The sequence below is a fragment of the Pleurodeles waltl genome, chromosome 9 (genome assembly GCF_031143425.1).
Source record: "Pleurodeles waltl isolate 20211129_DDA chromosome 9, aPleWal1.hap1.20221129, whole genome shotgun sequence".
In the NCBI taxonomy this organism is placed as follows: domain Eukaryota; kingdom Metazoa; phylum Chordata; class Amphibia; order Caudata; family Salamandridae; genus Pleurodeles; species Pleurodeles waltl.
The window spans coordinates 754,344,862-754,359,240 of NC_090448.1; the positions used below are offsets into that span (position 1 = coordinate 754,344,862).

At 44.3% G+C, this 14,379-nt stretch overlaps 1 protein-coding gene across 1 annotated transcript in view; it reads left to right on the forward strand.

Annotated features, from left to right (window-relative positions):
- PLCB3 (phospholipase C beta 3) overlaps positions 1–12,188 on the forward strand; it is a 550,119-nt gene extending 537,931 nt beyond the window's left edge. Inside the window, exons 30-33 of the mRNA XM_069207906.1 lie at positions 6,760–6,849; positions 6,946–7,003; positions 8,502–8,588; positions 10,872–12,188. Coding sequence (XP_069064007.1) covers positions 6,760–6,849; positions 6,946–7,003; positions 8,502–8,588; positions 10,872–11,189 — 553 coding nt within the window. The 3' untranslated portion in view covers positions 11,190–12,188. The remainder of the gene's footprint in view (positions 1–6,759; positions 6,850–6,945; positions 7,004–8,501; positions 8,589–10,871) is intronic.
- The last annotated feature ends 2,191 nt before the right edge of the window (positions 12,189–14,379 follow it).

Consider the following 14,379-nt stretch of genomic DNA (forward strand, 5'->3'; position numbering starts at 1 on the left):
TCAGATACACACCATAAATTAACCTGTGCTCACCCTTTGGTAGCTTGGCACAGAGCATGCAGTCTTAACTTGAAGCAATGTGTAAAGTATTTGTGGAACACTTCAAACAGTAACACCATGTTAGAAAAATAGATTACATTTATATGAACAAAACAAGACCAAAAAGACAAAAATCCAATAAGTAGAATTGAAGATATGAATTTGTAAAGCATAAATATAGTGGTAGTGCTTAGAAGCATAAAGTGACAGTCAGGCTATCTGGTCGCACTAGACTGGGACAAATCTGAAAAGTCAGGCCAGCCGCAACGGAGTGCAGGTTGGATATGGGGACCAGCCTTGTCTGCTAAAACAGTGCCTTGGTTTGGAGATGTCGATGTTGAGAACAAGATCCAAGGAGCAAGGGAGGAGATACATTTGCATTGATCCCGAAGATGTAAGCGATGCGTCAGCTCTAAACCGCGCAAAGTCGAAGAATACATCGGGAATGGAGGCGATGCATCAGGCAGTCGGCAGTGCGATGCTTCCAGACATCAAAGCAGCTGTGAGGTGCCAGCATCAAAAGCCATTTAATGTTCTCGATCCTCGCAGAAGCAGCGGTGCGTTGGCAGTGATGGAGATGTGCCAGGTTCCGATCGGTGCAACAGCGTCAATGCACAGGTTTTGGCAGTTGCAGCATTTTATACCCACTTCTAAGGGCCGATGACTGGATTGGCTCCACTTGCCAGGGCAAGACTTGCAACAAAGTCCTGGTGCAGGGGGTTTTGATGAGTCAGTTTTTTGTGTCCCTGAGACTTCAGAAGAACAGGAGGCAAGCCCTTGGAGTCACTCTGGGTTCACGTTAGATGGGTCCAGCCATTCCTCAGCAGGACAGAGGGCAGCAGGGCAGCACAGCAGAAAAGCAGTTCTTCCAGAGCAGCAGTCTAGAGTGGCAGCCCTTGTAGCAGCACAGCAGCCCTTCTTCCTGGCAGAGTTATTCACAGGTCCAGTAGTGTACTGATTTGGTAGTGCCAGAGGTTTAGTACTTAGACCCAGTTGTGCCTTTGAAGTGTGGGTGACTTCAAAGAAAGGTATCTGAAGTGCACAGAGGTCCCTTCTTCGTGCCCTGGCTCCAGACTCACTACAGCAGGTTAAGCAACCCTTTGTGTTGAAGCAGGACACTGCCTATTCAAGTGTAAGTTGATGGCGCATCAGTCACGCCTAAGCTCCCTTTGTGTGTGACTGTCTGGAGGCAAGGCACAATGCCCAGATGTGTATTTGAGACAGGCTGCAGACCCACAGAACTAAGAGCAGGAAAATGCCAACTTTCTAAAAGTAGCATTTTCAAACTTGTAACAATAAATCCAACTTTACAGTTAAAGGTGATTTATAATTACAATTCCATGGGTACTAATATGACATTTCTACTCCTTCTTAATTAGGAGTTACAGCTTATTAAATGTAATGAGGAACCCCCAATGTTAACCTATGAGAGTGCCTGCCTCACAGTAGTGAAAAACACATTTGGAAGTTTTTCACTACCAGGACATGTAGAACTAAAAAGTATATGTCCTGCCATTTAATTACACAGCACCCTGCCCTATGGGCTACCTAGAGCCTACAACGCCAAGAGGGTTTAAATGCCAAATTGACATGCCAGTGTAAACTGCACATACAGGCTCTGCAGTGGCAAGCCTGAGACTTATTTAATGGCTACTTGAGTGGGTGGCACATGCAGGGCTGCAGCCCCACTAGTAGAACTTAATTTACAGGCCCCGGGTACATGTAGTACCCTTTACTAGGGACTTATAAGTAAATTAAACATGCCACTTTAGCACTGGTCAGCAGTGGTAAAGTGCATGCAGTCCCAAGGCCATCTAAAAGAAATCAGAAAAAATGTGAAGCAAACAGACAAAAGGTTTGGGAGAAGACCATCCTAAGGCTGTGAAGTCTAACAGTCCTTCAAGAATTGTGGCTCATGAACACATCTTTGACTTCTCACTACTCACTTTTTAACCACACCCTTTATATTGCTCCTGTTCTCTTGGCTGTCGCATCACCGTGTGTCACAAGATCATTTACTTTCACACGCCTGTTCTACACTGCCACTCTGTTGAGATTCCAAATTCTTGAATCTTCTGTCTTCACCGCATTTGAAAACATGTTGGTTCTTCTCATGGATCTAGAATAACTTGAGCGGGGAATTTTTATCCTGACTAAATCTAACCTTTCCTTTGTCAAAAACTCTCTGGCAGATTCAAGCTTCTCTCATTCTTTATTTCTCCAATAATCATGTGTTCGGCACTTATCGCCCGCCGTTCACTACTGTTAGAAAGGAGGTCTTTGGTTGGCAGTCAGGTTACCCCCTGTCCAAGCAAGGACCCTCACTCTAGTCAGGGTAAAGGAGAATCACCCTCAGTTAACTCCTGCTCACCGCCTGGGTAGCTTGGCATGAGCAGGCAGGCTTAACTTCAGAAGCAATGTGTAAAGTATTTGTACCAACACACACAGTAACTCGTGAAAACACTACAAAATGACACAACACCGGTTTAGAAAAATAGGTAATATTTATCTAAAAAAAAACAAGACCAAAATGACAAAAATCCAACATATACAAGTCAAGAAATTAATTTTCAAAAGAATAACTCTTACTCCTTCGAAAACAGTGAGAATGCTGTTGTTTCACATAGTGCCTGGTTAGCGTAAAAAATAAAGTTGCACGGGAGAGTGTGCATTGGAAAACACAAAAGTCAGCAATGCGTCGATTCCTTACCCGCAAGTAAGGACGTGCATCGTTTCCTTCTCTGGTCGGCGATGTGTCGTTATACTTCTATAAGAGAGCGATGCGTCGATTTCCGGACGTGGCACCTTGGATCCGCGCAGAGTCGGTTGACTTTGACGCCCAGGGATGAAGTGTGGAAAATCCGGTTGCCGAGTATCAGAAAACCGCGCTGTGAGGGGTTTGTGTCGTTATCTGCCTCCATTAGCAGGTGTTGCACGTCATTTCTTCAGACGCGTTGCGTCTGTCTTCCAGCCACGATGCAGGTGGAGCATTGACTTCAGCTGCGAAGACGGTGGCGCATTGTTTATCAGCTGCATCTCGGAAGGTGCATCAAAAATGTTCCCGCACAGCGGGCTCTGCGTGGATTTTCAGTTCTTGCCTGTCAACTTTACCTTTCAAAGGCCCAGGAACTGAATAGGGCACCACTTGTCTGGGCAGGAGTCTCAGCAGAGAGTCCAGGTGCTGGCAGGGGAAGGCTTTGATGGCCCTGAGACTTCAACAACAGGAGGCAAGCTCAGTTCAACAGTCTTAATTTGCTGCTTCACAGCCAGCCACTTACATAGTAACATGAGCAAGGTGTATCGCAAAAGGTCAAATAATAGATTATGTTGTCCTTGATTAATGTAACTGGTGCTCATGTAAAGTTCTCCAATACCTTTGAGTCGAGTTCGCTCTATATAAAACTGCACACACAAAAAAAACGTTGCGGTTGCATGTTTGCTGTAAAACATCACATCACTGGTGTCCTTAAACCCTTAACCTATTTCTTAGACATTCTTTACTGCGGTTCTAACAATGCTTAACAAACTAACTATTCACTTCTCTGGAATGCATGTGCATGCAGGTTTTATCGCTCTGCTCACAAGACCTCTTATCAGATTCTGTGTACCCTTGGCTAATTCAGTCTCCTGCTCCCATTCATCAATCATGTTTTTAATTTACTGGGACAACAGATTACATGCCTGTGTGCTAAGCCCATAAATTCCTTCAAGTTTGCAAACACGAGTTTTCCTTTAACTAAGACCTTTCTGGCCATGCATTGCATCTTCAAGTGAACTCTTCACCTCTCTGGCATCAGCACACATTTTAGGCCACACTGCTCTTTCACCACATTTAATTTCATATTGTTTTCTACTGATGTCTGATGTAGCGTATTTTTTTCACAATGTACTTCCTCTCCAACACAACGCTGTCCTATGGTGCTTCTGCAAGCCTAATCGCAACCAAAAGCTGTACACTAGTCTTGCATTGAGGTTAAGACAGGTATCCTTATGGAAATCTTACAACTTGGGCGAGAAACATCTCTGCTCGTTTTCCCTTTCAATTGAGCCCTTATTGATACCTTAATGGGCAGCTGGTCAAGGCTCTCTTCTTGCTCACAGGCGAATAGGTAGATGTCGGTCTATGACAAACCAGCACCTGGGGATCCTTATTTTCTCCCTAAACATACCACTCCAGAGAGTCTGGTAGTTCAGGTTTCAACCAGCAAAGAGAATCCCAGTTCATGCTCCTCCACTTCAGCTGATAGTGAACCTAAGACAGTTAAGGCGCTTCGAAACCGAATGTTCACTTCGACTAGTTTAGCACTGCAATCAGTCACTGCAGTCTGTTTACTGTGCCGATGTATGCATGCCCTCTAGGACATGGCCAGAAAGAGTTTGCAAATGGTCCCTGAAAACCTTAGGGAATCACCGGCTCAAACCATTTAGGAGGGCTAAGATCCAGCCAATTATGTGATTTGTGCCAACTTTGATACAACTGATTGTCTGGGAAGGGCAGTTGGCACCAGTGTGGTGCTTCACTGCCATGCCTGGATGCGCTCCACAGGATTTTCCAGAGACATACAGACCTTTCTCATGAACAAGCATTTTGATGGTTCACACCTGTTCTGCATAAAACATGATTCTGGCTTGGAACAATACAAAGAAATTTGATCCTTGGCACGCTTTTTGGGTCTTTTTACCCTTCCAAACAGTCTCCTCACAATTGTAGGTAATTCCAAAGCCACTGGCATATAAGCAACATGAGTCTCCCCAGCCACTGCAACAGTCACACCAAACTTTTGAGACAAAGGACTTGGCTCTGGCAGGCAACACGAAAGCCACAAAGGCCTTCTGGCCTCCAAGTCCCCTTCCACTGTGACAACAGCCATCAAGCTGCTTTCGTTTTCCATTAGTGGTGCACAACCACCTTGTGGGTGGCTGGAGCCAGCACTTTCTTCCAGGGTGGTAATCCATCACTTCCGCCAGATGGTTCCTTCACATCGTTCAGCATGGTTATGCTCGACAGCAGCATGAGTGGCATTGAAGCTGTTCCACTGAGAAAGAAGAGGAACCTGTGGTGATCCTTGGTCTATGACAACTGCCAGCTCACTGCAAACCTGGAAGATAACCTGTCATATCAAAAGACTGCCAACACTCCTCAGAGTGACTGCCAGCACCTTCGAGGGGCAGCCTTCATCAATTCTCCTGGGATGGGTGCTGAGTTCTGATGTATCTGCGGCTGGTTTATCTTCCAAAGGTTTGAAGAAGGCGAGGACTGACATCCAAACCTTGACTGGCCGTGAGGATTCACACTAGTGAGAGCGTATAAAGACTGAATGCACTATTCTGCCTTAGTGGGGGGTAACTCTGTACCTGTGCTTGAGACCAACCACAGAATGCTCTGAGTTATAAAAGGGGATGGGAAGCATCAGGAATACCCTTGCCCATGGTTGGGTGGCCTTGCGCCAGAGACTCTGTGTATGTGCATCTTGTCTGTAGTATTGTATTTTGGAATACTTCCTTTATCATAAAGGCAAGCACTGAGTTGTACATTCAGCTATTGCTCTCTTGGGTGATTGTTGAGTGCTGAGTTTGATGTGCTCTCACATTAATTTTCTTGAGACACATGTGACTGCTCACCATCACTACCACTGAAAGCAATTAAAGTATTGTTCTTAGTCCTGTTTGCATAGTAATAGCAGGGTGGACCACAGGATATCGAAGGCAAAAGACCTCATCTGAAGTAGAGTAGCCTGTGCTTGACAACCCCCACCCCCCCACCTCGGGTCGGGTCCAAGAACAACTATTTGTAGATTTCACCTGACCCACTTTAGTGAAACCCATTTCCAAGTCAGACCTTACAAGGTTGATAGTCTAGTGCATCCAAGTTTATTATGCCAAAGCCAAGCGCATGCAGGTTACAGAAAGGGAGCCACTATGCTTTATTTGGTAGTATCCAACTTTCTGACATTTGTAATGCTGCAACATGGCTTACCACCAGATTCTCACAAAACATTGTTTGGACATACCATGTGTGCCAGTGGGCACAAGTTGCCTACTTCACAACTCTACACATACTAATACTCACAAATACAATCTAAAATGGCTTTTATATATTGGTGCATTCTGGGTTTCGGGTAGGGATCACATGCCCGCTTGAAGCTTCTGTTTCTCACAAAAACAACGCAACATCAGTCCCCAGCATCAGATGGCAGAAGGGTGCAAAGCTTGTGAATCTACTGCACTACAAGCTGCAAATCGGTTGTTAGGGGTAAGAGTAAGTTATCTACCTACAACACTGATATTGCTGCTTAGTATCTGTTATAAGTTTTTTACACCTGTCTGATTTAGCCTCCATCTTAATATCCGTGGGGTGGGAAATAAATGAGCTCAAACTTAGGCAGCACTAGAAAACAAGACAATAATGGAATCTAATCCAGAAGAATTTTTGTGTACTTTCAATTGAGGTTATTTGCATTACATTTGGAAACTATTACAAATTAAACTGACAGATGACAGAAGTAATCAAAGCATGTACATTAACTGGGGCTACAAACAGCCCTGTTGATAGCTGTGGATGAGGTATGGTGTAGCAGTTTGTGGTTGAATTAATACAAATATTCCTGGGGAGACCAAGGGCCCTTGGGTTGGGGCACAAGGTGTTGTAGGGATGGTTGATTCTTCTGTTAAAGGTTCAACAGTAAAGGGACACTGCTGTTTTTCCATCTTCTATCTCAGAGAGAAGAAAGAGCTACAGAAGATCCTGGACCGCAAGCGGCTCAACAGCATCACTGAGACTAAATCCCGAGATAAGCAGAAGAAGGAAGCGTAAGTGTAATTTCTTGATATCTTTTCTGGATCTTCTCTTTGGCTCCAATTCTTTTTCCAGTCTCTCACTGCATTTGCTTTTTTTTTTCCTCCCAGGGAACTTTCTGAAATCAATCGGCGGCACATTACAGAGTCAGTGACATCCATCCGACGGGTGAGCAGCAGAAGTGTTCCTTATTGATGGGCGTAGCATAGGAGAATTCACCTAGTCCTGGATGCCCAAAAGTACAAGGTCTTCATAAGGACAAATTAACATCCCAGGACAAATAATTCACAGCTGATAGCCCGCTCTTTGGATATAGGGACGTCCACCCACTATTTGGTTAAACAGTTTTGGTTATTTAATGATTGATTGTGAATAGCCAGTAAAGAGATTCTACCAGTGTGCAGCGATGGACAGCTCGAGTAGTAATGATGAGTAGCTATGCAGCGCACACTAGAAACAGAATTGGCTCTATGTCTTTAAAAACGTATGTTTATTACTCTATTGTATTTATTTTATTGGCTTGACCTTCAAACATGCAAGTCTCTATCATAGTCTAGGCAGTACTGAGCTATGTCCCTTTGCAGGGTGGTGAGGACATAAGAGTGTGTGAAAAGCCAAACAACAAAGATATTTGGGACTGGCATTAAGTGGCATTAAGCCTTCTTCTCACAGCCTGACCTGTCTTATTAAAAGGTCTTTTGACCCTCCCATTGAAATGGCCTTGCTGCAAGTTTCAATAGAATTGACACTCGCTCAGTAAGTAATGAGGCGATTGAACTTGTCTTCTACTCATCACTCACCTAGAGAGCACTAATTCACAAAAGATCCACAGTGTACCACACCTAACCGGTTAAATATAAAGCATGGTGGAGAAGATAAGAGCTACGTTTAACTCTGGCTTTCCTGTCAGCCTTTCCTGTCAAGGTCATTCATTTACAGCCTTCCAACTCATTATCAACTCCATAAATTGACTCATATGCCATGAAAGGTAGTAACCTAATAGTAACAGTGACACATGTCTAAGGATTAAATCACAAGGGATCTTGGAAAGAAGTGTATATGTTCCAGTTCTCATCTAATCACTTTTGTTTGAAGCAGCATTACCTCCCTTTGAGGCAGTCATTTTAAACGGCCTTCCGTTTTATAATTAATTGAAGCACAAGCCCACAACCTATACAGAATTAGATGGGTACCTTTTTGGGGGAGGGGCTTTTGGGGCATTGCGCAACAACTGGTAGTTGGATTTCCGTACATCTAATGTGCCTGATGTGGGTAGAGATGAAGCTGCTTTAGTTATTGTAGGACTATAACAGTCACATTAAGCTTCTTCAAACCCAAGATAACCATGTTGAATGAACTGCATCATACATGTGCTGATTCAGCTCATAAGCAACCAAGGGTGCCCTACACTTCTAAGTATAGACGTTACCTAGTATATTGAACCAGATTGGTGCTGACAGTATTTCTGGTTTAAAGACGCTTGAAATCGTTGTGCCAAAAAAGTCAATGGACAGGAAGACACTATTTGCTCCTTAGAAGAAAGGTGGCCATGAATGCATTGTCAAAATTTCACACATCATTCTTCAAAGGAGCAAGTGTGTTTATTACTTCTAAAAGTTACAGCGCCTATACAGATTCTCATTGTTTTTTTTCCTGATATTGACAGCTGGATGAGGCTCAGCAGTTGCGCCGGGATAAACTCATCAACAGCCAAAAGGAGATTGATTTGCGGATCAAGGAGGAAGAATTAAGGGTAAGTGAAGGGTGGACAACTGTTGAAGGTCATGTTGTCAACCTTCTGTCAAACCTTCTTAAGCTGTCAACAAGAAGAAGTGTTTTTGTGTGTGTGATTCTGAGCAGGAGATAATGAAAGCAAAGTTTGTAATATGTTGCATGGAAATAATAAGGTAGATGTAGAAGGAAAATACTGAAAGAGAGAAGTAGAGTTGTCAGGTGGAACATTTTTCCTTGTAAAAGAAGAGCTAACGATGAAGAATGGTCAGTTGTGCAGAGGGAATCGGATGAGTCCAATAAAGTGAGAGGAGGTTAGTGTCTATGGTGCATTAGTGCATATAGGAAAGGCCATCTATAAATACTAGTTGAAGAAATTTTAGTGGCTGCAAATAGTTGAAAGTGGAATGGAGGCAGGTGAGTAATGTTTCAAGTAGTGTGAGTCAGATAAGAATATTAAGTGTTACAACACTTTTGGTTTCCATGGAGCTGCCAGACGTGCCTTAGGAGAAAATAGATTTGGACATAATAGGTCCCATCAGTACTGCAGGTGGTAGACAGAGGTAGGTAGTACTGGCCAGAGATCTGCAGCATGGAACAATTTCCTGGAAATGGGAAAATATGTAAGAATTTATGGAAGTTAAGGGTTCAAGGGTGAAGGCAATCCACTGCGCAGTTGTGTGCAGTTAACCTAAATTAAAAAGTAATGTGTCAGTATTAAGAATCAAATGGATTTGAACATTATCAAAAAATTAGCTGTGGTCAGACTCGTAAATGCTTACCAAAGGTATTCAAGTAGCAGCAGAAGGTGAAGAATGCCCGAAAGAGAAAATATAGACTAACTCATTACTCATTCAACTCAAGGGAAATCCCTCAATGGATCAAGAGGGTAAATATACCCTAGTATCATAGGGTCTTCATAGCACAACTGTAGTAAAGGCAGTAACCCAAGAAAGTAATAGACGGAAGGGAGTAAAATGGTGAAAGTTGCTGATAGGCTACAGATCACGCTGCCAGGAACAGGGAGAAAGGGTGCCCATTATATTCAGACCCCCATATTATGATTCTCATAGGATATAATAGGATCATAATACAGTGGACGGGATATCGGTCACGTTTGTGATGGAGTAACCCCATCTTTCAGACTCTATTGAGGCCCTAAGTCTCTGTATTTCTATGTTCTTGTTGTTATAAACACAGCCCTGCGAACCTCGCAGGAGCCATATAACAAGTGTATCTAACATTGAAGGGATCTCACTAACAGGCAGCATAAACTTGTCGGAACCACATAAATGGAATGTGTGCTCTGCATATGCAGGTGACATAACATCTCTAACAGTGCACACTGCAGTGCTACACAGTGTACCTGACAATGGAGAGTTCTGGCCAGTGGTGGCCGGCAGCTTTAGGAGGGAGGGGGGCGCACACACACACACACACACACACACACACACACATTATTTCTCACACAGACACACATGCACGCACGCACATCCGTTAACAACACTCATAACATTCAAACATGCATGCACGCACTAAACATTCATTTAAAAAGTTCACACACACTCATTCTTTCCCACACGCACACACGCACATCCATTAACAACACTCATAACACTCAAAAATGCACGCGCGCACCAAACATTCAATTTAAAACATCACACACACACACACTTGCCTCCAGGTCCCAGGAGGGTTGGGACTGCTTCCTTCCCTCATTGGCTGACTTTAGGTCAGCCAATGAGGGAAGGAAGCAGTCCCAGCCTCTTCACAGAGTGGGATGGGGTCAGTGAGACTGCTGACCCCACCCCACTCTGTAACGAAGTGTCACTGATTGACACTCTCCCTGGGCACTTCAGGGCTTAAACTGAAGTGCCCAGGGAGAGTGTCACTTGGTGACACTTTCCTCGTCACCCAGGGGAGGGCCTCGAGGCACCTTTGCTGAGCTGAGGAGGTCACGCCCATAAGAGATGTGACCTCCTCAGCCCAGCAAAGTTCAGCTCAGGCAGCCAGGAGTGTGCGCAAATCGCGCATGTCTGCTCCTGGCTGCCTGAGCTGAAGACGGAGAGTCTCTGTCAGGCTGACAGACACTCTTCATGAGGGGCAAAATGTGGGGGGCGTGCGTGGCCCCTCCGCCCTAAAGGACAGACCACCACTGGTTCTGGCCACTGCCACCCTCCGGACACAATCACTGAGGCTTGTAGACTGAATAGCAGAATCAGAGTCAAAGGGCTCATTGTTTGATTGAGAAGCGGCGCTGTACCTGTATTTACTCTACTCTAACCATTTTTATTACCCCCCACAGCTTCGGGAACAGCTTGACAGGGACTATGCAGCAGAAACCAGCCAGCTACAACAGGAGATCAGGCGGTACCTGCAGGATGAGCTTGATGGGAAGCTGGACAGCGCCAGCATGGCAGATAGCCTGAATGGGCATACGCCCCCATCGCGTGGCCCTGACAGCCCTCTCCCTCGCGGGCCACCCTCAGCCCAGAGCACTCCATCTTCAATCGCCAGGAGCCTGTCGAACTGGCGGAGTGACCACAGCCTCGACATCAGCACCCCGTCACTGACGGACGCTGTCGGGCCCCTTAACCACAGTGACGAGACCACAGTGCTGTGACCTTACGCAAGTGTGTTGCCTCTGGACATGGGGCACACCGGCCTTCCTGCGTCTCACTACATGACTGTGATGCAAGTGAGGATGGCCTGAAATCACTAGAACTGTAGTGACACTTTTATAGTGGAGGAAGGGGCAACAGCGCCGTCACTCAGCCACCCTAAATCCATGAACTCTGGCATGCCCCCTCAGGCGAGTGGCAAGGACAAAGGCGATAAGCCACTGTGATCCCACTGAGTTGAGGGAGACAACGGCATTCAGACAATTGCATTAAGGAAAAGGGAGTGACCAATGGCTCTTCCCAATAACATATCTGACCAAGTGCATTTACATTCAACCAGCCCTTGACAAAACACACTTAAGTGGACCTGTTTGTTAGATTAACGTGTACATGCACACGTATGTGCATTTGACAGCAGATGCTAGGTACTTTGAATCCATGTTGGGAGGGGACATGTATGTATTTTGATTAGACAACCGGTACTATGTGCTCCATTTATCCTCTACTTTTATTTTTTTTACTTGAAAACCACTGATATTTTTTAAGCAGAGGCCCGATCTGATTTTTATCTTGGCCTTTAATTTAAAATATTTCCACTAGAGACTTTTTTATCTTTTGTACAAACTTATAAATTTTATCAGCTAAAATCTCCATTTATTTCCCCCATTTGTTACCCCGCTAGTTTTGACACCACTGACGTTTTCATACATTAGGGCGTAAGGCGGGATGATAACATTCCCACCTGCTTTTCAGGACCAAGGTACTTTTGTAAGATACTCATATAGTATTTCCACAACTAAAGCCCCCCGACTTCGACTGTCCTTAACTTCGCTGTACAGAATGGACATAAATAGTGGTGAGCGTGGCACGCGGATGGGGGACTGAAAGGGAAACACAGCTTCTATTCTTGGATGTATGTAATTTTATACAAACAATTTATATCATGTTTTTTTATAATCTATACAGCCAATAAATTTGGAGGTGGAAGCACTGTGATAATAGTGATTGGTCGTGTCTCCTGTTTCAGAAGCTTTCCCCAACTATTCCCATATCGACATACATGTGGGTTCTATCTCTTTTCCATTTTCTCATCTGGACATCACTCGAGATTCGTTTTGTGGGCCTTGTCTGTTGGCCTGGACTTTTCTTTGTAAGCCACATCTGAAAAAGCATGTCCAGCTAAAGACAACACTGTAACATTAATGTACTCCGATCTGGAGCAGATGTCTAAGTAGTTTAAAGTTAGCACAGCATGCCATTGGACAAACTACCATCAGCTACCAGAAGTGAAACCCTGAAGAGTTAGAACTGACGTAATGCAAAGGACATATTGTTCATAGTACACTTTCTATAGCTAAACTAGGTATCGTTCCCTCCCCTTACCTCTAATACAAAAGATAAACACTGTCTACAAAGGAATAGAGGTAACTAAACACAAACCAGAAACAAAAAGATTAGACACTACAAAAGCAGCCTTACTGGAACAACTAAACGCTTAAATTGTCACCCTACAGCACATAAGACATCTAGAACAAACTAAAGCTGTCATAGTGTTAAAGCCGGAGAACCTCATTCGCTCCCATACCAATTTGGTCTATTGTTGGACTGACTTCACCAGATACACTGCACCATGAATTCGGATTATAAGCATGAATGTTATCAACATAATTGTTGAAGGTGTAGGTTATGCAGCAGGTGAATTTGGCCAGAGGTTCAAGGTAAGCATTTAAGATACATGTGTAGGAGGCATACAGAACCCAACACCGGACTGGATGAGAGATGGGGAGAATACTACAAGAAAGATCCCTCAATAAGGCAATGGATACAAGTCTGAACCAAGCCAGACATGGGGCCAGGGACGGATCTTAGAAGAGGTGTTTGGGATATTACACCCCCTACTAAATGTATTTTCTGATAAATAGTTTGGTACTGGTGCTTTCAGTTGGGCTTGATGAGGTATCTGTTGGATTTCACTAGGAATATTTACATACACACAGACAAAAATACACACACTATTTTTGAAATTCTTCAAAAATGTTTATCTTCTTAAATATTGTGGTTTCTCGTACTTAAGACCTCTACCAATCTTCATTTCTCTCCATTTCCTCTGCTCCTTAAACTCCTCTCATGTGCCCTGCTTGTGGGAAATTTATTTTAACATTCTATGATTGTTTGAAAATCTGAAGCTTACCCCCCAGTCTTACTGACCAAGCTACGCCCCTGCATGAGGCATGCTTGCTGGACCATGGTACGCCATCAGCATGGAGTGCTTGTTAGTGTTGGATGCTACAGAGTCCAGCTGCATCAAAGAATCAAAAGGTAATGGTGGGAATGCTTGCAATTTGTCTAACCACTGAAATCTCTCAGGATAGCATCCCAATCCATTGTTCTTTTGCTCACTATACCACTGCAGTTTGGACCCGACCATATGCAAATCAGCTTTGACAGTGTCCAGAAACAACAGTCCAGGCTGACCTGGCCTGGCTGGCAGTTCATTGAACCGGAAGACAAGCAAACTGGGACTAGGTTTGTGCTGAAAAGGGCTCATCAGCCATGTATAATTTGGTTCCAGTGGCACAGTGGGCATGCATTCCTTGCTCACTGTGCCACTGGAAGCAAGCTATCATCAACTGAGGAGCCCCTATCAGGGCAAAACCAGTCTTTGGTTGCTTTTGTTCTGGTTCATAGATGACCTGGCCTGGCAGTTCGGGCTGGACTGTTCCTGTTGGAGCGGGCAAAGACTGATTTGCTTACAGCTGGGTCTAATCTGAGGTGATATGGTGGGTTAAAGAATGATGTGTTGGAATGCTACCCAACTTTATCAGAAGGAATAGATTTGAGTTTCAGAACATGTTAAGCTAACTAGCTGCTGAACCTTCCAAAGTATTTGTGCCTGAGGGAGGAGGGAAATAGGATGAAAATAAGCCATTTGAAGAGAAAACATATTCCCCTCCCCACTGTGCTTTCCTTCTCCAAGCAGAATCCGGCCCACGCCGTGACCCCACCAGAGCTTAGCCAGCTGGCAACCCTTCAGATTCTGATACCATGACCTTACCATGTAGTAGAGCTCAGACTTTACACATTCTTTTTGGAACGGATTCAGACAATGTCGATGAAGGGGATGATTTGTTTCCTAATATGATGAGGAAAATTGGTATTAGAAAGAACAGGATGCCAGTGGACTGGACACTT